This window comes from Nuphar pumila, chromosome 13 (assembly GCF_984573655.1).
Source record: "Nuphar pumila chromosome 13, dmNupPumi1.hap1.1, whole genome shotgun sequence".
NCBI classification, from domain to species: Eukaryota; Viridiplantae; Streptophyta; class Magnoliopsida; order Nymphaeales; family Nymphaeaceae; genus Nuphar; species Nuphar pumila.
Genome location: NC_143261.1, coordinates 79,593,916 through 79,620,648, shown reverse-complemented (window position 1 = coordinate 79,620,648; position 26,733 = coordinate 79,593,916). Strand labels below are relative to the sequence as shown.

General features: G+C 39.9%; 1 protein-coding gene across 1 annotated transcript in view; it reads left to right on the top strand.

Annotated features, from left to right (window-relative positions):
* Positions 1 to 26,268, top strand: part of LOC149818835 (uncharacterized) — a 71,410-nt gene extending 45,142 nt beyond the window's left edge. Inside the window, exon 3 of the mRNA XM_089985601.1 lies at positions 25,453 to 26,268. Coding sequence (XP_089841727.1) covers positions 25,453 to 26,163 — 711 coding nt within the window. The 3' untranslated portion in view covers positions 26,164 to 26,268. The remainder of the gene's footprint in view (positions 1 to 25,452) is intronic.
* The last annotated feature ends 465 nt before the right edge of the window (positions 26,269 to 26,733 follow it).

The window sequence follows — 26,733 nt, the reverse complement described above, 5'->3', positions numbered from 1 at the left end:
AAGCAATATAACTGGCTAAGAAGGAAATTACTACTAAGACATGCATGCTTTCTACTTTACTATAAAATAACGAAGTTGTACCAGATACATGCTCATTTTTACATGATTCACTTGTTACTGAAAATTTCTAAGGATTAATGCAAGGACTACGAAAATGCACTAAAAAACTGTACAAGAAAAAGGTAAAATTTTATGTTTATCTTTCACTTACCCTGTGGGTACGCACAAGCATTCGACATCGTATCGAACCGAGACCATACAAGGGTCTATTATTTAATAACCCGTATGACTAACCGTACGGATATCCAAAGGGGACGGTCCGTGACCGAGAGAGTACTCCCTAGTGGCTGGAACTAGAAATAAGATGTACCCTGTAACTTCTGCAGAAGACTTGAATTTACCACCTAGGACACACTGGTAGTCTTGTCCCTCTAACTCCGAGGATTGGGGACCTGGTGAGATGCCTAACTCTCACAAAAACGTAATTGTCCCACGGAGTTTGTACCATCTACCCTCTCCAAGGTAGACCTTGGGTCCGGTAATATACACCGTCTTTCAGGTGTATTCAGAGCCCTGAAAAACCAGTAACATATACTGTTTTCAGGTATACCCAGTATCCCGGGAAACCGGTAGCATATACCGTCTTTCAGGTATACCCAGAATCCCATATTTAGGTTATGTGTGCATATTTTTCATTTCTTGTTTGTTTTTGTGTGCAAGTCATTGCACCACAGGGGATTTCCAAAATTCCAACCCACACTCGGTGTGATCTCAGTGTATGCACATTACCCATCGAATGCCCCATAGGCACCAACCATAATTTCTTAGAATTTTGGCTCAACTCTGAGCCGAGTACTTGTACTTACAACATTTTAAAGTTTCATTTCTGAGCTCGGGTGTACATTTTGCACCCCACTGACCATGCACTCATGTGGCATGTCTCAAGTACAACTTTTCATATGTGCTCGTATGGCACTACATTGATCCCGCAAGACCGCAAGCTCGGTTTTGAGCTTTCACGTGATCATGGCATGAATGCAAACTTTTGCAGAACAAACATAGATCAACTAGCACAACATGCCATAACATTTACATGCAATCATGATTCAATTATATGCAATTCACTTGGCATCATATGTACTCATATGACACCACAAGGATTTGACATGCTCAGTTTCAATTTGTACTATTGTACCTTTATAGTTTTTCTCTTATTTGTGCAATTATAACAAAAATATGCATTTAGCAACAGGCGATTCATGCATTGAAACATTGGTCACAACCTTCGTATGTCAATCACTTACAAAAACCATGTGCAACATGAATATGTCGTGAACATCTCATTCATTCACCACATTCATCAACACATAACATTCTTTTCATAAGCATATAATAAAATCATCATGCTATTTAAACATGTGCACTCAAGTGAGCTTTTACCATAACCAATGTACGTGCGCATCAGTGCGTTTCAGACCTACTCTGAGTATGTGCCTAATAGTGAATCTCAAATGTAACACACATTTCATTTGTAGGGAAAATAACAAGTATAATTGGCATTTCACAACTCGAGAATGAGATAAACATTCATTTCAGGAACAAACACGGTAAAGATGCAACTTTTGCAAAAGCGTGTCTGCGTACACTATGATGGCCAAAACCATTCAAATTTTATATTTTTCTTTGGAGTGTCAAATAGAACAAGAATACGCGTACCATTGACGTTTGGCAAATTCGAGAATTTTTTTTCTTATAAGATTGTACTGATCCCCTTTATCTTCTCAAAATATTTTATCATATATATATATATATATATAATTTTTTTTCTCAGAATTTGGCTCAACCCGGAGCCAAGCACTTCATTATGTAGACACTCATTTTTTCTGAGTTTGGGTGTACGCCATCGTACCCCACATGGCATGCTTCACTTGCTACAATTTCTTTTCATGTGTGTTCTTACTATTGTAACGCCCCAAAATTTCGACTTGTGATTTCGAAAACCTTATCGAAAAACCTTTCAAAGATTTAAAGTTTTAACCTTTAAAAACGACAGCGGAAGACATGTAGAAAGGAACACAAGTCAACAATCCTGGGTACGTTAGCTGAAAAACCATCATTCACATGTACAACAACTTAAAGAAATTTAAGTAATAAGGCAATATATTAAAAATCTGCAGTTTATTACAAAATGAGCATTTTATTCCAAAGTTCAATAAATCTAAAGAAAACTCCAAAAAGACCCAGAGCCAAGCTGCCAGCAGAAAGAAAATGAATCTTGATCCATGTTGCACCATGCCATCGGCCGCCAGTGAAGTCCTACTCCTCACCTGCCCATGAAATGGGTCAGTTTCATAACAAACCAGTAAGTGCACGAACAGATAAGTAGAATGAAAATAAAACAGGACATTCATGAGATAAGCAATTATGATATTTAAGCAATTAAAACAATTGTAGCCTATTCTAACAAATGTAATATGTGCAAAGAGTTGTTAGTTGAAGCAATGTAAGTCTCAGTCATCTACAACTATTCATGAAGATATTCTTTAAGTTCTGATATTAACTGGCCTGTGGGTACGCACAGACGCAAAACGTAGAAACAACCGAGACCGATCCGGGGGTTTATTATGTCAGGTGTTTTCATTAACCCGGATGGCTGACTGAGTCCGCTCCTAAGGGGACGGTCAGTGACCAAGAGAGTAAATCCCCAAAGGCATTCGTGGCCCATGGATGCATCCAACTTCTGCAGAAGTGCCTGGGAGTTACCACCTAGGATAATTTATGGTAATCCCAATTCCCCTAACTCCGATGACTGGGGAAAACCGAGTCTTTTGCCCGTGGGGTGGTTGTTAACAACCTGTCCATCGGAGTCTTTGTGCCATCCATCCTCTCCCTTGATGAACCGTGAAGATCGGAGGGGTACGATGTAACGACCCCAATCCAGATCCTTTAAAAATGCGGAATAAATTTTTTTTTCTAAGAGTTGCGGAAACCTTCCCAGAGATCCGGGGTCCTCACAGTTCCACTTTCCATTGGATAGCCCAACCACCACAAACGAAGGTGCAATTATCATCCATAGCAACCAACTAAAACTCTTTTATTAATAAGTAAGAAAATTTCAAAGACAAGGTTTTCTTCAACTGAAAGTAAAGTAACAATTGCAGAAATTAAAAGAACTAAAAGACAAAAGAAAAATCCACTGTGTCCTCTACTGAAGCTGACAAGCCCAAGTATAACTCATCCATCCCCAGATGCATGTCCAACTTCACTGTTCATCATTTCCTGTGAAAAAAACAACAAGTAGGGTGTCAGAACCGAAATTCTGAACACAACTACTTCTAAAGAAACCAGGTGAAAGAAAGAACATGGATAAGATTTCATGCAGTGATTTGAGTGAGTACAGATATAAAGTTTGCAACATTCAAATATCCATAACTACCAATAATTACATAACTCACCAGTCAAGCACAGTAAAGCAGTGTCATAGATCAATAACTAAATAACCAAACCTTTCAGCATGATTTCACAAAGTAAAGCGTATGCTACCACTAAATGATGTCATGATATCAATAATGATCCAAACATGCATGATCTAATGCATAACAGAAAAATGCATGATTATGTGCAATGTATGATTTCTTCTGTTATCTTTCATTTAAGTTTCATCTTTCCATATGCATGCCCTATTAGATGCACACATCTTTAAGTTCCTCTTTTTAATTACCGTGGCCCGCGGATACACCAAACGGGTACAAACCTCGAGGTCAAGTAGGTTCCCAGGGTAGCTTAACACACAATTTGTATTTTATTACTGGGTTCCAACTTAGCCCTCGACCGATATCACGAAACAGCACCATTCATCGGAACATTAGACCTCCACATCTAATGTCGGGGACACAAGGGACACCCCACGCCCACAAGTGCCACTTCCTTGGTACCATAAACTCACAGTTGTGACTAACACACCACTCTCGGGTAAAGTGGCGGGTTCTCCCTAAAACCGTGGCCAAGAGAAGAACCTCAATATCGGGTTCAGGGGCAACAACGCACACGGAGTTTTTGTATCCTCACAGTCTCCCCAAGACCGGATATCCAAGATTCTCATACTCCAGATGAGATATCCCAGAAAGTATATTACACTGTTCTTATTCATTATATTTTTATTTAAATTTCATTCTTTAAGTTTGCAACACCATATGCAAAAGTAAAGTGAAAACCCACATCCTCCCTTGCGGGGACCCATTCGGGACTCCAGCCCGTATAAACCATTAAAATAGTGTAGTCATGTGCCAAACCATCTTATGTGGTTTAAGTGATGCATTTAGAAACATATGTGAAAAAAAACCAAACCCACGGCTCTCCAGGCCGGTGATGGTCCCATAAGCCATCGGTGCATCACATAATAAAACCAAGTAGTGTTTCATTTATAACACTAGGCCAAAATGCCAAAAGCATATATATTCATGCAAATATAAACCCAAACATATACATGTCATAATTCATTCATATGCATTTTCAATATGTGTGTTACCTACATCACATATGGGTCTTAACCAATCCATGGTTTCTTTAAGTACATGTACCATTTCACACATAAATCAAGTGTACATGTTCAAGAAGACTTACTAATAATTGAATCATGCTCACACTCATGTGTACCATAGTCATAACAGTCAAGTAAAAACATAAATCTCCATGACAAGTGTATCCAAATTCGCATCCATATATGCCAATATAACCATGGACATGAAACAACAACACTCACAAGCATGGTTTCAAAGATTCATGTGCAAGGATTCACATATTTATACCAAAATGTATGTTGTCATCCCTTGATTAATTTTATTATATCACGTGAACACCATGCATGTAGATTCAAGCAATAAAGCATTAGTTTCATGATTGCTCATGCCCATGAAAACAACTAGACAACGATATCCGAATCAAGCACAACAAATCAAGTCTAAGCATATTAGCATTTTCATTCACCTGTATGCAAATAGCCAGGTCTAACACGATTAGCTAGTATTCTGCAAAAATTAAAGTGCTAAGCTAAGCTTCCATATGAGCCATACTATACATGAACAAGGGTTCAATCGACCCGTCATTTGTCCACAAGCATGGACAGTTTAGGAAATGTCATCTACCATATTTTCCTTTGTAAAAATATAGTCCAGCACCATTCGGCTGGGCTTGGCAGGGTTCCACACAACCCATGATCTTATGCTATCCTTGTAATGAAGTGCCAAATGAAAAGAGCAACGTCTCCAAGCGAAAGCACGGAAGCACGCACATACACAAGATGCCACTAAAGGGCAAAATAAACCACAAAAGTGGTCAAGCACAAAAAGAAGATAAAAAAATATATCTCACTTCATAGAATGCTTCAAAAGAAGCTTAAGGAATACATGGGGCTGAGCCCCTTATTTATACACAGCAAGGGACCCAAGGAGGGGCTCCCATAGAGTCGTTGGAGCCCCTCCAACGGTCATATTTATGACCGTTGGAGGGGTCCAACGACTCTATGTGGACCCCTCTCAAATGTAAAAAAGAAAAAGTAAAAAATACAAAAAAGGAAAAAGAATAAAGGAAAAAGAAAGAAAAGAAAAAGCATATCAAGGATATGCGTGTACAGGTGAAATGACAGAAATACCCCTGTGGGGTTTTACAATATATATATATATATATTTATATATATAGATAGACACGTAGACATATATATATCATATATATGTATATGTGTCGTAATCAATATATATATATATATATATATATATATATATATAAATATACATCATATTTTAACACCCCCCTCAAACACACGGTGAAATCACCGAGAGTTTGCTAAGGAGGAAATAGAAGCGAGGCGAAGGCAAGGCTTTGGTGAAGAAGTCCGCCAACTGATATTCGGTAGGAACATATGGGAGTTGAATGGTGCCACGTAGGAACTCATCTCGAACATAATGACAGTCCATCTCAATATGCTTCGTTCGTTCGTGAAAAGTGTGATTGCTAGCGATATAAATGGAGCTCTTGTTGTCACAGCATAGCTTTGAGGGAGTTGAGAATGAGACACCCATATCTTTAAGTAAGCTTCTTAACCATATAATCTCAGTTGTGGTAGTGGCCATCGCACGATATTCGGCTTCAGTAGATGAGAGAGAAACTTTACGCTGCTTTTTACACCTCCAGGAGATAAGTGACTCCCCAAGAAACACACAATAACCTGTGGTAGAAATACGATCATCGGGGTTACCCCCCAATCAGAGTCAGTATACGCAAGTAAAGTAAGAGGTGAAGAAGAGGATAAAAATACTCCCTTAGTTATGGAATCTTTTAGATATCTGATAATCCTCATTACTGCTGCCATGTGAGTGGTGGTAGGAGCAGTCTGAAATTGGCTTGCACTATGAACTACATGAGAAATGTCAGGCCTGGTAATAGATAAATATGTTAATGATCCAATCAATTGACGATAAGGCGTGGGATCTGCTAAAGGAGTGCCATCATTGGCTCTCATCTTGGCATTGATCACTTCTGGAGTCTCCACCCTTTTGTCATCTGTTAGCCCAAACCTAGCAATAATATCAGAGGCAAGCTTCATCTGAGATAGGACATACCCCTTGGGGGAGTATGCAACTTCAATTCCTAAGAAATACCTCAAAAAACCCAGATCAGACATATCAAATTTTTTCTTAAGAATATTTTTAATAAGATCAATACCTTTCTTATCATTACCTGTGATAATCATATCATCAACATATAATAACAAAATGGTTATGTATTCATTAGAGGATTTAACAAACAAAGCAGTATCAGTGTAACATGAGGAGAAACCATTATCAAGAACTACTTTGCTAAAAAGATTATACCATGCTTTTGGCGCTTGTTTTAACCCATAAAGAGCTTTGTTTAATTTTAGAATATTGCCTTTCCCAATTTCAAGACCCGGCGGAGGATCCATAAGAACTTCTTCACATAAAGTTCCATTTAAGAAAGCATTTTTAACATCAAGTTGGTATATAGGCCATTGTTTGATGGATGCTAAAGCAATTAAGGTTCGTACACTAGTCATTCTGGCCACGGGAGCAAAAGTTTCTTCATAATCAATCCCATATTCTTGAGCATAGCCTTTTGCTACCAAACAAGCTTTGTATCTTTCAAGAGACCCATCACATTTAGTTTTGACTTTATATACCCATCTACACCCAATTGCCTTCTTCCCTAAAGGTTGAGGAATAATGCTCCAGGTTTGGGCCTTGTTAAGAGCCTCTAGTTCGATTTTCATGGCTTCAATCCAATGTGGGTGATCTTTAGCTTCCTTAAAAGATGTAGGTTCGTGATACGAATGTATTAACATAAGACAGGCCCTATAATTCGGAGAAAAAGATTCATAGGACACAAACTTTTGTGGTGGCCTACTGGTACGAGAAGATCTCCTAGGTAGATTGTTGTCAGTAGATTCTTCTAAAGAGAAGTCTTGAGAGTATCTGTCAATAGCAGGTTGATGTTCATTTCCTATCCGTCGGGTATAAACATTTATATCATTAAGGTTTTCATTTTGGGAGGTATTATCATGTTGTTGTATATCATTATAATGTGAAATTCCATCACAACTAGTATCACAAGAAATAGCCTCAGGAGACTCAATTCTAGGAGCTAAGTCAAATAGAAAAGAATAATCGATGTCTTCCTTAGATGTGTGGATATCGAAACCATTTTGTTCTTCAATAAAGTTTACATTTCTCGACACATAATTTATTGTTTCGAATATCAAAACATCTATAGCCTTTTTTATTCTCACCATAGCCAATGAACACACATTCAATAGCTTTAGGTGACAACTTATCTTGTCCTAAACTAAGTACAAAACATTTGCATCCAAAGATTCTTAATCTATTAAAATCGGGAGTAATTTTAAATAATTTTTCAAAGGGCGAAACATTTTTCAAAGAGGAAGAGGGCATACGATTCACAAGATATGTTGCGGTAAGAAGTGCTTCGGCCCAAAAGTTTTTATGAACACATTTAGACACAAGAAGAGTTCTTGTGGTTTCAATTAAATGCCTATGTTTCCTTTCCGCAAGACCATTTTGTTGCGGAGTTTTAGGACAAGATCTTTGGTGCAAAATTCCATTTATTTTAAAATAATTTTGGAAGTCTTTAGACATGTATTCTCCTCCTGAGTCGGATCTAAAAATGGCTATATTGTGTTGGAATTGATTTTGAACAAGAGCGTGAAACTCTTTAAAATTAGTGAAGACATCAGATTTATTCTTGATAATATAAACCCATGTGTATCTAGTAAAATCATCAATAAAAGAAACATAGTAAGAGAAACCTCCTTTGGACATAACGGGTGCCGGTCCCCATACATCGGAATGCACAAGTTCAAAAGGCCTTTTTGACACAAAATTGCTATGAGAATATGGAAGAGAGTAAATTTTCCCAAGAATACAATCATTGCATGTAAATGTATTTATATTACAAAATTTTTCCAAAAATGGAAAAATGTACAATTTGGAAATACTAGGGTGCCCAAGTCTCTTATGCCAAGTCTCAATATCTTTGGATTGAACATGATTACAAAATGATTTGGATGGCAAAGACAAAAAATCCATATAGTAAAGGTCCCCTCTTCTATGGCCTTGCCCAATCCGCTTCCCGGACCGGAGATCCTGCACATAGCAATGGGTTGGTGAAAAAGAGACATTACACTCAAAATCGGTGATTTGAGAGACGGAGAAAAGATTTAGATTAAGTTTTGGGATGATTCGGATTTTGGGAACAAAAAATTCTTTGTTTTGGTCATAAATTTTCTCAAGGTTTCCAATACCCTCAACATTTAAAGAAGTTCCATCGGCGGTGGATACATATGATTTAAACTTATTGAGACTTGGTTTTGACAAAAGTGATGCATTTGGAGTCATATGGAAAGAGGCACCCGAATCAAGAATCCAGGAAGACATACCTGGGAATGAAGAAATGGCGGCACTGGAAGTGGAAGGTGAGGATGATGATGTAGAGGCGTTCATCTTCATAAATTGTTGCAGAGTTTCGGTTATGTGAGCGATGGAATCCTTTATGTCACCATCCTTCTTTGAATCTTCATTGATGATTGGAGGAGTTTCTCCCACGGAAGCTACCTTCTTCTTGAATTTAGGGCAATCTGGACGAATATGGCCCGGTTCATTACAATTATGACAAATGATTTTCCTTCCTCCACCATTATTCTTCCAAAAATGTGGTGGTTTATATGATCTTACATTGTTGCCGGGTCTAGACACGGCATGTACTTCATCAACATCCCTTTTCAAGGCCAAACGGGTTTCTTCTTGACATAAATCGGCAAAAATATCGCTTAGAGGAGTAGAGGCTCTATGAAGTAGAGATCCTCTAAGTTGTTCAAATTCGGGACGAAGCCCACGAATAAATTGAAAGAACCTCCCTTTTTCCATTTGCTCTTGTCTCATAGCAATAGCACTTCCTTCCCATTGCGGTTCGAGAAGGACAAGTTCATCCCATAAAGAGGATAGGGCACTATAGTAGTCCCTAATGCTCATATCACCTTGCTTGGTAGCTCTTACCCTTTCTTGAAGAAAAAAATGCCTAGCAAGGTCTCTTTGAGTGTACATACCTTTCATGAAAAACCATGCTTCATTAGCCTTCTTGAATTTAGCAAGATTTGCACAAATCTTCAATTCGACGTTATTCATGAACCATGCTAAGATTTTAGCATGTTCACTTTCCCAATCTTCCATTTTAGAAGAGTAATCAAGAATAGCCTTTTCTTTTTCTTCTTCATTCAAGGCTTTTTCTTCACCTCCTTCAAATTTAGTTAACTTAAGTTGTGGTTCCGGAATGGTTCCACATACATAACCCCAAAGCCTTTTACCTTTGAGATTATTCTCCATAGCGGCCGCCCACATGCGATAATTGGTCCCATCCAATTTGAATGAGAGATCGATTTTTGCATCTTTGTTGGCCATTAGAAGAAAATTTTATAAGACAAGAGAGAGGAGAGGTATTACTTGTCAATGGAGGATCCAATGAAGCCTTCTTAGCCAAGGCTCTGATACCATGTAATGAAGTGCCAAATGAAAAGAGCAACGTCTCCAAGCGAAAGCACGGAAGCACGCACATACACAAGATGCCACTAAAGGGCAAAATAAACCACAAAAGTGGTCAAGCACAAAAAGAAGATAAAAAAATATATCTCACTTCATAGAATGCTTCAAAAGAAGCTTAAGGAATACATGGGGCTGAGCCCCTTATTTATACACAGCAAGGGACCCAAGGAGGGGCTCCCATAGAGTCGTTGGAGCCCCTCCAACGGTCATATTTATGACCGTTGGAGGGGTCCAACGACTCTATGTGGACCCCTCTCAAATGTAAAAAAGAAAAAGTAAAAAATACAAAAAAGGAAAAAGAATAAAGGAAAAAGAAAGAAAAGAAAAAGCATATCAAGGATATGCGTGTACAGGTGAAATGACAGAAATACCCCTGTGGGGTTTTACAAAATATATATATATATTTATATATATAGATAGACACGTAGACATATATATATCATATATATGTATATGTGTCGTAATCGATATATATATATATATATATATATAAATATACATTATATTTTAACAATCCTTCCACTCAATACTTATAACAAAACAACAAGACTAAAATTGTCAAAAACTGCACAATGGTCATGATAACTGGTTCTAACGCTAGTCAAAATAGACATTTCAGCTAGCCATTTCTTTGTCATTAAACTATGTCACATGGGTGCGGGTGCGGGTGCGGGCGCGGGCGCGGGTGCGGGTTCGGGTGCGGGGGTGCGGCAGGGGCAAAAATGTAAAAAATATATATATATATATATATATAAAAAAAGGGGGTCAGCAGCTCTGTCAGCTGACAGACAGCTGTCAGCAGCTGACAGACAGCTGCTGCGGCTGACAGCAGCTGTCAGCAGACTGCTGCAGCTGTTCTGACAGCTGCTGCTGCTGTCAGCAGCTGAAAGACAGCTGCTGTCAGCATTACTTTTTTTAAAAAAAAAATCGCAGCCCATTTGGGCAATTTTTTTTTTAAAAAAATAAATCCAAAACAAGAATGGACCAAAATGATCCTGGGTGCGGTCAACGCACCCAGGATAGGGTTGACCGCACCCGCACACGCACCCGCGTCGAGTCGACGCGGGTGCGGCACCCTGCTAGCCGAATCCCTGTGACAAAGTCATTAAAAGATCAACAATCAAATTTCTGCATCATCAACAGTTAAAAAGGAAACATCCACAGTTCAAACAAAACTTCACAGCTAGTACTCCTAAATCAGCTGAGTTTCTTTCCTTTCCCTTTTCAACTGATGGAAAGCTTTTTCAGCAAGTTCAAATGAAGCTTAAGAGAATATAAACAATATTTCTGAAAACTTTGACTTTAATATGCTAAGAGGTATGCTTCCAAGTGAGTTCCAAGAGAGTATTTCACAACTACTTAATTTGTTGTGAAAGAGATGCATGGTTGGAAACAGTACTGCAAGAAGCCAAAAATGCAATGCAAGCATAATAGTTTTTCTTTAATATTGACACTGAGTATAAAGCCCTTGATTAAGACTACTGTAGTCAAATGAACACTTATAAAAGAATTTCTATACATAAAATGACTTATAGTTTATTTACAAAAATATACCCAGCAACACTATGGATTTGATTGGTATTCTTCTTCACAACAGTGACATTGCCATTTAGATGCACCATTTTGCATCTCATAAGTAATGTGCTTATTCATCATCAATTTCAGATAAAAGGATGCTAGCCCTCCATAGTCACTCTTCAATGTTGCGGTTAATTCATGTGATTGTCCTTTAGTTCTGGGCTCACCACAAATATGCCATAGACACATCCTGTTAATAGATGTTTTGATCACAACCCAGCTGCTAGCACTGTCGCAACCTTGTAGTTGTAGCCTTACCTCTATAGTGTATGATCCATTTCCTCGACTTAAGGAATATTACAGCATTGCTAGTTCCCAAATAGGACCAGCCACATAAATACCTCATACCTAGAACTGGAACATTCCTGTGCCTGTCCAATAAGACCAAACATCAAATACAACTGCTCATTGTAGCATGATTTAACTTCAAATTTACCAATGAATTCTCATCTTATAATAACCCTAATTAATGATATTGTAAATGCATAAGTCGGCAACCAACATCCTTGCTGCATCCAAGTTAGAGAGGTTTCCTAGTAACTAAATTTGGTTTCCAAATCCTGAAGATGTCAATCCAGATCTCAGTCTTCATATGTTATCATTTACATTTATCCTCGTGTATATATATCAGTATACCTATTACACCATACGATTCACGATTTCACAAGATAGCCAAACATATAGAACAAGTTGTTGCTTTATTCACACACACAACACCTGGACCGGACTCATTTCTATTAACACTTAAAAAGAGTTCTGGGTTCCCCTAACCCATCAAGACTTCCAACATTGCACGCTTCAACAAACCTGCTGCCAATTTCAAAGTCTATGACTCAAGGTTACATTGTACTCTAAAATTTAATCTCATCTTTTAGCCCGCCCTTACCTACATAAAATATCAACCTCCAGAAAATATCTCCCACATCCAACAGTCATTTACATCATTCCAACAAAGGAGAATATCACAACAATCATCTTTGAATGATGAACATTACACAGATTCAAATATTTTCTTTTTAAATTTGATATGTTAAACAAGAATGTATCAAATCTGTATGCACAAAATGAAGGATAAGTTTTATACTAAAAAAAAACAAAGGATCTGATACAAAACCCCAAAAAAAAGCATAAATATCTTTAGCCCTTTCCACACTATGACATACAGCATATTGAAATACAGAAAAGTAATAAACTCACAAAAAAAATGCTAAACATCGAGAATTAATCATTAAAGAGATATAGATTTTTGCATAACAACAGGCTGGAAATAAAAGTTACATAGAAATCCCAACAGATCCTACATTATAATCGAAAACCCCCAAAAGAAATTTCGAACCACACAAGGCATACTTGAAATAGATATATATGTAAAAGCACAACCACCTTACTACCAAAGGTTCACGGTTTGGGGCTCCCCAAGCACCTAAACCCCAGATCCTCCCCTCACGGTGGATTTCCAGCAACCATTCAGCCGAAATAACAAAGATAAAACCCCCAAAAACAAATTTTTTGTTTTGTTACTCACGGTAACCCCTCCACACACACACGTGTTCGAACCCCTCATCAGGAAAAATCCGAAACCCCCAAATCATAGATTTGGGGTTTTAGGTTTTGGGTTGACATAACCCCAAATCCTACACTCAAACCCCCACATGGAATCGAACCTATGTTCGATTCCTCACCCCGATTCCAAGGAGCACCGTACCTTATCCGGCGATCCTTTCGGTGATTGGAGGCTGGGGACGTGAAACAGGACCGACTGGCGTCGCTTCTTGCTGCTGCCGTGACCGGGGAGCTCGCTGCAGTCGCTGATGGCTGCTGGTTGCTCGTCGGCGACCTCCTCCTCTTCGATGCACACTGACAGAGAGAGAGAGAGAGAGAGCCCGAGAGAAAAGGCTGAGTGAAGAGGGGCAAGACCCCCTCTCCACTCCCCCCTTTTATCGGCCCCAAGCCCTCTCCCTTTGCCGAGGGGCGCGGGGTCGGTTACGCCCTGCGTAACCCCCCTCTGTTTCTGCGATCGGGGTTAGGGTTCTCCCAGAACCCTAACGTTGGCTGAAGGTATCAGGCAACCCTTATCGGGTTGCCTTAATAAAACCTACCTTCCCCCTTTTAAAATCAAGAGGGTCGGGTCCGGGTCCCAGCCTGTACCCGCGACGCTGGGTCCATTATCAAAATGGACCCGGTTCGTCAATAGTAACGGATCCTTAGCTGGATCCAGGTGGATCCAACTGTGGGTCTGACCCCCTTGTTCCAAAATTTTCTTATAATTAATATTAATTATTTATGATTATACACATATATATATATTTAGATATATATAAATATATATATATATATATATATATATATATATATATATATATATATATATGGATCTGGTATATGGATTCCATACCCATCTACGCACCCCTATTGAATGATTATTCTCTGAATTATTTAATTAATTAAAATTATTGTACTTATACGTACATATCAAATTTACGAGGTAATATATGCGGAAAACCCCTTTATGGGTCCTGAATCTGCAATTTGGATCTAGGCCCAATTTGCCTAATTTTATAAAATTTTCGGGTTTTACATACGACGGGGGTTTCTTAACCGCCGCCCCATCTTACATGCTCTGGTCCATTAGACCCACTCGAGCATCTTGCCTGTGAAGGCGAAAGGTCACCATTTATGTGATCTCAGCATTGTGCTAATTGCACACATCGAGGTTGCTACAACCTCATCATCCCACCATCGTAACCCACATGGGACGTACTTGTTCAAAAGTACGATCGTACCTTCCTACAGGTACAACTACGATGAGAGGGCAACATAAAGTTTTATGATTCTTTTGGTTCCTACATGACATGTTTTGCTTTTCTGAGCAATTGGCCTGTGGAGGCCGATATTACCACATCAAAATCAATAAGGTGTAGATTTCACACTTCAATACACTCCATGATCTTACATAAAATTTATACCGTACCTGCCTTAAGGTTCGGTTACAATAGCAATTGCAGTGGTTTTGAGTCTATTCACAAAGTCTATCTTAAGTATGCAGTTTCAAAGGAATAAGCATGCATAATAGACAATTATGAGTTAAGTAATCCTACACGTAAACAGGCATGCCAAGTAAACTACTTGATTCTTTCTAGAATGAGCCTACCCAAAGAATTTACATTATGCAATTTCAAAAGAATCACAAAGAGTAAAACTTTGACCAACCAATACTTCTTCAGATACGCAAGTATGCAAAATAACTATTCTATCTCAGAAGTCTTATTTTATTTTGTTCATACATACTATTCGTGCGACTTTCCCCTACCTCGGGATGTCGTGCAGCTGCGTGCGTCTACGCGTGTAGATGATACGAGGCTCGGGCCGCGGAGCCAGAGCGGGGGTCCGATGCGAGGTCTGCAACAGTGCTACGTTAATTATTATGCGGAGAGATAGAAAAACAAGCCTGCCTATAGGAAAAGAGAGAGGCAGCAGGGGTGTGCCCCTGCTGGCCGAAATCCGAAAAACGACAAGGGGCGAGCCCTTGCCTGCAGACAGCCGCGGGGTGACAGGGGCTGAGCCCTCTGTCGAAAAAAATACCGAGGCGGCAGGGGGGGCAGCCCCTGCCAAACGCAAAGAAGCGGCAGGGGTTGAGCCCCTGCCGGCAAAATAAATGTGGCAGGGGCTGAGCCCCTGCCAGAAATGCTAAAGTGGCAGGGCTGAGCCTCTGCCAGAAACAACCAAGTGGCAGGGGCTGAGCCCCTGCCAGAAACGATTAGGTGGCAGGGGCTGAGCCCCTGCCAGCAACGATGAAGTGGCAGGGGTTGAGCCCCTGCCAACAAAATGAAAGTGTTAGGGGCTGAGCCCCTGCCAGCAACGATGAAGTGGCAGGGGCTGAGCCCCTGCCAGCAACGATGAAGTGGCAGGGGCTGAGCCCCTGCCAGTAACAATGAAGTGGCAGGGGCTGAGCCCCTGCCGGCAAAATGAAAGTGGCCAGCAACGATGAAGTGGCAGGGGCTGAGCCCCTGCCAACAACAATTATGTGGCAGGGGCTGAGCCCCTTCCGGCAATAGAAGAGTGGCAGGGGTTGAGCCCCTGCTAGAAACGTCAAGTGGCAGGGGCTGAGCCCCTGTCGGAATCATCGAATCGGCAGGGGATGAGCCCCTGCCGACAGACACGAGACGGCAGGGGCCCAGCCCCTGCCGATGGCGGTGAGGTGGCAGGGCCTCGGCCCCTGCCTGGAAGAGTCAACGAATGGCAGGGGCCCCAGCCCCTGCCAGACCGAGTCATGGCGACCCCAAAACGATGACGGCAACAGGTGCCGCAGGGGTGACTGGACCCCTGCCGGCCCTTCGACAGCCCCGGTAGAAAGGGGGAGAAAAAAAAAATGGCAAAAGGGCCTGAGGGCTCCCTGTCGACCCTTCGAAAGGCACAGGGGACGTGGGAGGGCGTGGTAGGGGCCGTGCGCCGCCTGTCGGCCTCCTGGCGAGGTGACAGAGGGGGGGGGGGGGGGGGGGAAGAAGAGAAGAGGGAGGAGAAGAGAAGAGGGAGAAGAAGAGGGCGGCGTACCTGGGAGTAGTGGCCGGCGTCGGCGGCGGGGCGCAGCGAGGGAGGAGACCGGCACGGAGGGGGGGGGGGTGAGGGCTGCGAGAGGGAGGCGTGACTCCCCTCGCCCTCCAACGTCGCTCTTAAAGGCGCAGGGGGGGCAACGAAAGGGGAAACCCCTGGTGGGTTTCCCAAACCTGCCCGCACGCGAAGGGGGAGAAGGGGGGTTTGCGGCGCCCGAAAGCTCGGGTGAGCTTCGGGTTATGTAAAACCCTAATAAAAAAAAGGGGGCCCGGGTCGGGTCCGGACCCGACCCGGCCCGGCCCGGGTCCAATTTTTTTTTTTAAATGGGGTTTGACAACTATGGTCTCGGATAATTATAGCATGTACTCGGGATGCCTTGAGCCTTTTTGTGCCGTGGCCTAGTGGCTGCCACAACGAAGGTACGTGACCAAGGTAGTGTCCTACCCGACACCCATGGTCAGTGAGGAGCTGAACCCATCGGTCCCGCCTGCCACACTGGCACATGTGCGGCCCCATTATCACCCGAAACGGGAGATTTCATTGGTTGCAACTATTCTAGCTGTTCATTGTCATAAATATATATATATATATATATATATTTATATTTGGTTGTACTTCCACAACACTTTCCAGACGTGAAGTTCACCCCGACCAGCAGTGCCCACATGGTGTGAGGTGCCCTGCCGTGCAGGAAATGTCCGACCTACCATGAGTCGCACCGAGTCAATCTAGGTCCGGCTAGGGTAGATTGACTAAAGTGGTCCGGTCTGCCCAAGGTTGCTAATGTACCAGAAACGAGGCTGGGGTCCAATTCGAACCTTCAAACCTCGATTAAGGTTCAGACCTCCTGGGCTTTCTGAAGCTTCCCATAAATTGAAACTGAACTCTATATTCAGTGGGCAGTAAAAACAGTAATGCATGAACACAAGAAATCAGAACATGAGATATTTTCGCATGAGATCAATCAGTGTGTGCATGGTTTCAAAGAATAGTTCGAACCCTCAACTATCATGTATAAAAGAACAATACTCAACCGTATTAATTTCAGTTTGCTAAAATGACCAAGGTACACATGCGTGAATCCAAACCACCTTGATATTTACCCACATAAAAGAAATAACCTCAGCCCTGTCGTGGTCACGCATATAACATAAATCCCTCTTTGTTTTGGACACTCCAACATTCATTTTATGGTTCATTCATCCCCTAGTATATTAATGATGCACCTAACAAAAATTACCCTTTTGAAAATCTTAACAATACATGTTTTAACATGAGTACATGACAGCATAATACATACATTTCATTTCCACATTCATCTAGCTTAAGCATGCATACCATGATGTCTTTGACATTTCATATGCTAACGTGAATACATGATAACATGCTCCAATTGTGTATGTTTTAGACTACGTTAGAACACACTGATGTACATGGTGTGAGTGTTTTTTCTTTTCCTTTACATGATGTCATCGTTCACCCCACATCAAGATGGATCAATGCACGGTTGATGACATCCAGCACCACTGTATATGTTGGTTGTAATATGTAACATACAGCTTCTAAACATTGCATGTCCATGAAGGTAAAATAATCACCACCATTTACCTTTGCAACAAGGTCTGACCTACACGTCTCACACACTTAGATCCATGTATCTCATTTTTTTTGTAAAGACGTAAGATGTAAATTGGACTTTTTACTCTATCTGGGAAATTAGCACATGGTTACATGGGAACGTATGCATATCTAGTAACCAATATATGTTTCAGAGAAAAGACAAAATGTTAGGCAGATCAATATACAACAAAATGTTAGGCAGATCAATATACATATGATATATATATATTTTTTTAACCGTCTAGTAGGCAAACTAACGCATAGTCAACAAAGAAAAATCCAAACCTCGATAATACCTAGACTAACTTTCTTGATAACATTCTAACCATCAAAGCTCACGATACACACATAAATCTTGAGTGGTCAATCTGGAAAGGAAAAGAAAAGCATAAGCAATGATATGTAAATAAATTTAATATTACGCTGGGCATCGAGCCTTGAATCCAACGACCCATTTTCTTTAAAGCTGTTAACATTTACAAATGACCTCATCGATCTTTGGTTGGAAGCAAAACATGTATAATCTCTGGTGTCTTTAAGAAAAAGAAAACATCATGCAACATAATATACTAACGATATCAGCAGTCTAATGTATATGACTTTTAAGCTAGATTAGACAAAGAAAATGTTTTATGGTTTTGGGTCTACACCCATAGTGTCATCCACCTCACCACGTCAAGGTGATTTGATGCATGTACACAGGATGCTCCCAACCTAGCCTCATCGGCTGGTGCATTCTCTGTGAGGTGATCAAAACCCCTAATCTAAATATGATCTCCATCAAAATGGTTAGCATATCTTCATGTACGGAAACCATATGCCTCATACATATCGTCGACGAGATGCAATATACTCATATCCCACGACATCGAGCACACCCATAAAGGTATAACACCCCTTACATGTTCGAAGATTCGAGCCAGCGACGATAAAGCTTCTTCTTTCAGTTGGAGCACCACGTCACAACGAGGAAGAAGATGGTCTCACGTCCCACAATATATATATATATATATATATAGAGAGAGAGAGAGAGAGAGAGGAGTCAAAACCGTGTATCACTATTTCTAAGCCTTCCTATTTTATCTCCATAAAAGTAGCATTTTCAAAACTTTTTAAAACTCTATGAAACGTCCCCCAACTTCCACGATTTTGTGATTTTCAGTTCACTTCCATTAATACCCCTCACCCCCCTATGATAAAATTTTTCCTAACTTCCTTCGTTTTCTCTTTTGTGGTATCCCTCCTCCCATGATGCATGGGATTCTCCTTATTTTTTTTGGTAAAGTGAGAGGAGTAGCAACTCCTCTCACGTTTTTGGTGGAGAGAGGCTAAAATGTAGGGTTTGCCTTGAGCCCACATTTTACCTTTTTCAACAAGGTAAAAATTGTAGGTAGTTTGTGCAAAAAGGACTCCGCGCATAGGGGGTTTCGAACCATGGTCGTCCACCAGAGGGTCAACAAACCCCACCACTTGTGCTATCTTCAATTCCGTTGCAAAGAGTGCAAAATTAATTGTATTTAACTTATTTGGTTTAACTCTTGTTTCCATGTAAAAAGGGAAAACATTTTTTTCTTTCTCCCACGCGCGTGCGCACAATGGGTTTTGAACCGGAGTTGCGGCTCCACACAACAGTGCATCCTACCACAACACTCCTTCACCACTTGTTTGATTTTGCAAAATAAATTCCTATATGCTTACTCTGGACGTTTCCCTATTCGGCGGATTTTCGTGTTTCCATGCGCTTTCTCGATTCTTCTTGTCTCCGCACTAACTTACATGTAATATGCTTTGTATCTCACGCTATATTCCTAGAGTATTCGAATTCTTCGAAATAACCCTACGAATCAGGTCAGATCTTTGAATCTCCCTGGAGTCCGAATCAGAGTCCAAATTCGAGCTTTCTTTATTGGATTCGTGTGAACCACCCCAGATTCAGTGGAATTGCATTGAAATTGACTGTCATATTATTTCATAATATTTTGCATTTTTATTTCACTGAAAATTCATTAAAAATTCTTGGGTTTTACAAAAGCGCCTTAATGAAGAAGTTCGACAGTTGATACTTAGATGGTACATATGGAAAAGTGATGGTCTTCTTAAAAAATTCTTCTCGGACATAGTGACAATCCATTTCTATGTATTTAGTACGCTTATGAAATGCATGATTGCCTGGAATATAGATGATGCAATTGATGTCACAACATAATCTTGAGGGTTTTGCTATCTGAACTCTCAAGTCTTTTAGCAATTATTTTAACCACACTAGTTTAGAAGTCGTAATAGTCATGACATGATATTAAGCTTTTGTAGAGGATAGGGACACCTGCTCCTTTTTACATTTCTAGGAGATTAAGGAATCACCTACAAAAACACAAAATTCAGTGGTTCAGCGTTGATCATTCACATCACCTCCTCAATCAGAGTCGGAATAGAGGTTCAAAGCATTCATATTCTTTCCTATCATCTCCATCCAAGTCTTCTTAGGCCTACCCTGACCTCTTTTAACTAATATATTTTCCCATTTCTCCATCCTTCTAACTGGAGCATCATTAGGCCTTCACCAAACATGTCCAAACCACCGTAAACGATTCTCTCTCATCTTATTTTAATGGATGCAACGCCTACCTTCTTACGTATCTCCTCGTTTCGAATCTTATCTTTTATTGTATTTCCACACATCCATCTAAGCATACGCATCTTAGCTACACTCATTTTTTGAATATGGTGTCTCTTGGCAGCCCAACATTTCGTACCATATAGTAAAGCGGGCCTAATTGTCGTTCTATAAAACTTTCCCTTCAACCGCAAAGGCATTCTACGATCGCACAACACTCCAGTTGGACTTTTCCATTTCATCCACCCAACCTTTATCCTATGATTTACATCTCCATCAATTTCTCCATACTTTTGAATGATAGATCCCAAATATTTGAAACAGTCATCCACCGGTATTTCTTGCTCACCAAGCTTCACTACATTCCCATCACTACTTCGTTGCTTACTAAACCGACATTCCATATATTCTGTCTTACTCTTACTCAACTTAAAACCTCTTGCTTCCAATGTCTGTTTCCATAATTCTAACTTAGCATTAACCCCAACTCTAGACTCATCAATCAAAACATTATCATCAGCAAACAACATACACCACGACACATTTTCTTGAATTGATCTCGTAAGCTCATCCATCACTATAGCAAATAGGAAAGGGCTTAATGCCGATCCTTGATGTAACCCAACCGTTATAGGAAAATTGGTTGTCACCCCTCCATAAGTGCGGACATTGGTTACTACTCCTTCATACATATCTTTAATTATACTAATGTAATTGAGAGAAACACCTTTCTTCATCATTGTCCACCAGAGAACGTCTCTAGGTACTCTATCGTATGCCTTCTCCAAATCAATAAAAACCATATGCAAATCTTTGTTCCTCTTTATATATCTCTCAATAAGTTGTCTAAGAAGATGTATAGCTTTCATAGTTGATCTTCCAGGCATAAAACCAAATCGATTCTTCGATATCATGACAACCTTCCTCAACCTATACTCAATCACCCTCTTTCAAAGTTTCATAGTATGACTCATGAGTTTTATACCACGATAGTTTGTGCAATCTTGTATATCACCCTTATTCTTATATAGAGGCACAAAAGTACTCTTCCTCTACTCATTAGGCATCTTAGTTGTCTGCCAAATTTTGTTCAAAAGATTTGTCAACCATTCTAAACCTTTCTCACCCAAGCATTTCCAAGCCTCGATAGGTATACCATCTGGGCCAACTGCCCTTCTTAATTTCATTTTCTTCAAAGCCTCTGTAGTTTCTTTCTTTTGAATTTTGCGCATGAAGTCACGATTTATCTCATGAAAAGGAATGGAGAAGTCTCCAAGATCCTGAGCATGACTTCCATTAAATAGCTTATTAAAATAATCTTTCCATCTCTCCTTAATTTCCTCATATTTGACTAAAACCCTTTGCGTTTCATCTTTGATACATCTAACCATACCCAGATCCCTCGATTTCCTATCTCTCATCTTTGCAAGCCTATAAATATCCTTCTCTCCCTCTTTGGTATCCAACTTGTCATAAACCTCTTTATATACCTTATCCCTCGCGTTTCAAACTACTTTTTTAGCTTGTTTCTTTGTTATCATATACTTCTCCAAATTCTCATTATCACGACTTTTACTTAGATTTCTATAACACTCTCTTTTAACTTTAATAGCTAATTTGACATCCTCGTTCCACCATGATGTATCCTTACCTCGCGGTGCACCGCTTTTAGACTCACCCAATACCTCCTTAGCCACCTTTCTCACGCCACCCGCTATCTTATTCCACATTGATTCTGAATTCTTCTCGAGACACCAATCAACTTCCTTAACTACCTGCTCTACAAACATTCCTTGTTTAGCTCCTTTCGGTGCCCACCACTTAATTCTAGGATTTATCCTATGTCTATCCCTTTTGCGACATTTTCTAATTCTAAGATCTAAAATTAAGACTCTATGTTGTGTAGCTACACTTTCTCCCGGTATAACCTTACAATCGATGCAACAACCCCTATCTCTCTTTCTAAGTAAGAAAAAATTTATCTGACTCGTATTAACCCCACTTTTAAATGTTACTAGGTGAGACTCTCTCTTCTTAAACCAAGTGTTTGCTAAGATCATATCATAGGACAAACCAAAATCTAAAATCCTTTCTTCACTTTCGTTTCTTTCTCCTATACCATAGCCTCCATGGATCAAATTCATCTCTACTAATGCCTACATGTCCATTAAGGTTACCGCCAATGAAAAGTTTTTCTCCATAAGATATCCCTTGTACTGCTCCATCTAAATCTTTCCAAAATTGACGCTTAATGGAATCATCTAAACCTACTTGAGGTGCATAAACACTAATAATATTTAATAATATCCGTACCTAATACTGATTTAATAAGTAAAATCCTATCACCCTTCCTCCGGACCTCAACTACATTATCTATAAACTCACGACTAATAAAAATCCCTACTCCATTCCTATTCCTATTTATTCCTGTATGCCAAATCTTATATCCCCAAGGTTCTATCACTTTTGCTTTCTCACCTACCCATTTGGACTCTTGTAGACATAAAATATTCATCTTTCTCCTACACATAACATCTACTAACTTTACCAGCTTACCAGTTAAAGACCCTATGTTCCAAGTGGCTAACCTAATTTTATGGTCTTGAACTATCTTCTTTACCCCACCCGTCTAACAAAGTGAGAGAACCCTTGCCTATTTGACACCACACCCGGGCGCCGGTGTGACGCGTCGCTTCTGAGCGACGACCTAGCAACCCTTGCCCATTTATCACTGCCTCCGGGCCTATAGAGTACAACGCGTCGCTCAGTAGGGAACACCCCAACGAAATTCTCATATTGGTTCATATTCATAGGGTGTGACTAAGTTTTTATGTTGGCTGTCACTGGCGTACCACAACCCTCCTCCTTTATCCGGGCTTCGGACCGGCAGTGTATAACTAAACAGTTATACACCGGCAGTGTATACCAAATCTTAAGCATTTTTTGTAACAATTAGAAATTTAAATAATAATGATCATCATGTATTTTCATGAAAAATTCAGTGCTGTTATAGATTCAGATTTCTTGTGAAAATATTGTGAACTATCTTCACAATCAACTCTGGACATGGATTTATGATCTCATCATGATTATGGGCACATAATTAACCTTCACAAATTAAGAGTAGCATACAGGCAGCTGAAGTGAAATTTCTTCTCAAAGTAACACCAGCCAGTTGGATAACATTCAATAGGCAATTCAACCCTGATTCATATCAGGGACTGAACACAGGGTCATTCTAGGTTCCGTGAAAACTGGTAGGAGTTGGGGAAAACTAGGCTTAGATCAATCCTTTTCATCACAACTCTGAATCCAAATACAGCCATCTCTGCTACTTATCAGTTAAGACCAGTCTTAAAAAAATCAAATCCGAATTGACCGGAATTGGCTGATTCAGATTGAATCAGCACAAAAGCACACCACAGCCCTCCAATGCGACCCCCACAAAATCAACCATTATTGGGAGGAGTCACTTGAGTCTTGAGTTGATCCAATTTGGGCCAATTCGGACCTCAATCAATTCAACAGTATTTTTTTTCTTTAACCTTTTAATTTTTCCTTTTTTCCTAATGGAACCCTAAGCTCAAAGGACCTAGAATCACTGCAAGCTCATAGCCTGCGGCAGTCAAGCGAGCTACTGTGAATGATTTTTAGCTAAAAGCTGTTTGTATCAGATTTGGTTCCTTAACCCCCTTCCGCCTCTCATCTCTCCAAAACCCAACATCCCACCCTCTCTTCTCTCCAAAATACCAAACAAAACCATCCATGCCCCCAACCCTCATTTATTCTTGCTTTTCTCTACTTCCTATCTACTTGTCTATGAATTTCTATGTTTGGTTGCATAATCAAGTGCCAATTTCTAGTATTTTGGTTTTTCATGATACCCATGTTTATCTTGAGAGTTTGCTTGAAGTGTGGCATAGAGAATGAAGTTGAACAAGGGTTATTTTCTGTATGAGCTTCAATTTCTGATAACAGGTTTGTCATTGTAGTGTTTCTAAATCGTGTCTAGGGCTTGACCATGATAAAAATTGTTGTTTGATATCACGATAATGTGGAAAATACATTAGAGAAATATGAAATCATTGAGATATAAATGGATGTCTTTTGGTTGAGTTAGTCTTTTAGAATCCTGTATTGATAATTCTCTTCTGAGTCTAAGATTTTTCTTTTTTGGTCATGTTGAATTAATAAATTATTCAACTCGGGAAGTAATCAATTGAGTTTGCTTGGATTTCAGTTTTGATAAAAGAATTGCAATTTTATCTAGTGTATACTGTCTTGAACTTTTGTTTAATAGTAATTTGATAATGTAGTTGAAATTTTGTTAATGAACTATATTATCTTGTTGATCCAACCGTCTGATATCAACTAGGTTTCATGACTTCCAGCAGTATATCATAGGCCCTTCTGACTAAGATCTTTTTCTGTATCTTGGTTTGTTTGGCTAGTGCCATGTTTCATCTATTTTGGTCCGTCCTTTTTCACAAGGAAATGCACTGTACAAGTTCACAATGATCTCATCACGATCAAACTATCGGAAACATCTGATGAATTCATTATTTTGAAAACAATGCTTGTTTTTACGATCTTTTTGTTGTTTAATTCAGTTTTAGTCTGCGGCTGTTTTACTTTGTCAGCAAATCTATTTTTGGATATTTTTATTATTTTTCTTTATTTTCTATTAATTTTATAAAAACCCGTTCAAAATCAAGAAGCTGGTTTTCTGAGTTGAAAATTCAACCTTCAAATTGATTGACTTCACAAAGGCTGCCCGAGTGAACTACCAGGGCAGTTTCTCTTGCCAGTGTTTTTAGACTGCCAAACTGCACTTTCTGCAGAGGGTTGCTTTGCCAGTATCTCTGCATATGGCTAACTAGCATCAAGCAAATTTTTGATAAAACTCTGAAATACACAATCTCTCTTTCTCTCTCTGACTAATATATTGCCTCTGCATCACAGCTTGATCCAGATTGCCTGATAGACATTGTCCAGGGAGAGCTACGGGCAGACATAGTAGCAGCAGAGCGTGATACGGAAGAGACGAACCTGGATGCCTCAGATTCTTCAACACCTGTACATAGAGCAGACTACGCTGTTTCTCCTAGAGAGCTCAGCCTGCGGCTGCACCAAGTCATTCAATCAAGACTCGAAGAACGGATTGCAGAACTCGACATGGCACTCCAGCAGAGCCAGAAACGATTGGATGCAGTAGAAAACCAGGAGAGGAAATCTTTCAGGTTACAGGCAGGATTCTCAAGCAGTGATATCTCCACGACCCCTATCGAGAGCCCCCCATGGGCTTGCCAGCCACGAACACAGCTGGATTTCCATGCTTTGAGCATCCGATCAATCACAGATGAAGAAGAGGGAAACAACAACAATGATTCTGCTCCTTTGTATCTGAATCTATCCGGTGATGCGCTTGATGCCTATAACGATGCCTTTGACGAATTCATAAGGATGGCAGAATCAGAGAGAGAAGGCTCACAAACAAGGCATTGTGACTTGCAAGCCCCAGAATCAAACGGCTGCAAGGATCAGTCTAACATAGAAGAAGAGGAAGATGATGAAGTAACAAGACTGCTAATCAAGCATATATTGGAGACGAAGGGTTCACTTGCAGTGAAAGATGCCCAAAGGTTGCTTCTCTCCATGGATGATTTGCCATAGGAATAACAATTTTGTATTAGAAGGGAAAAAGAGAGAATGAAAAACCATTAAAAGAATATCACGTATTTAATTCTTTTTCATAAAGAAAACAAGAATTTCTGGTACAAATTTGAATGTTTTTTGTTTCGATAAACAAGCTGGGGTTAGGCAGACCCCTACCAGAGTATTAATTATATTCAAAATTTACAAGTTTACATATCATTTACAAAAGGGTGCCAATCTGGTGATTAATCACACCAAATCTGATCGGCAGAAGAAGCTATATGAGCAAAAAAGTTAGCCAAATCATTGCTAAATCGGATTTTAAAACGAACTTAGCTCTTGTTAAAGCTAAGAAGCTTAGATATCAAAAACAGATGGAACCAACTCGGTTTTCCCTCGACCTTCCAGTTGTTGATTCAGAATAATAAATGGTATCCTTCCTCGAGAGTTCAATCAAAATTCCTGCATAACTTGGAATAAACTGCAAAATCTTTTCAAAAGACTACCAACCACGACTAGAAATTGAAGTGCTTCCCAGAACCCAGCCAGCTTGCTTAAAAGTGTCATGGTGAGATCCCGAATGGAGAA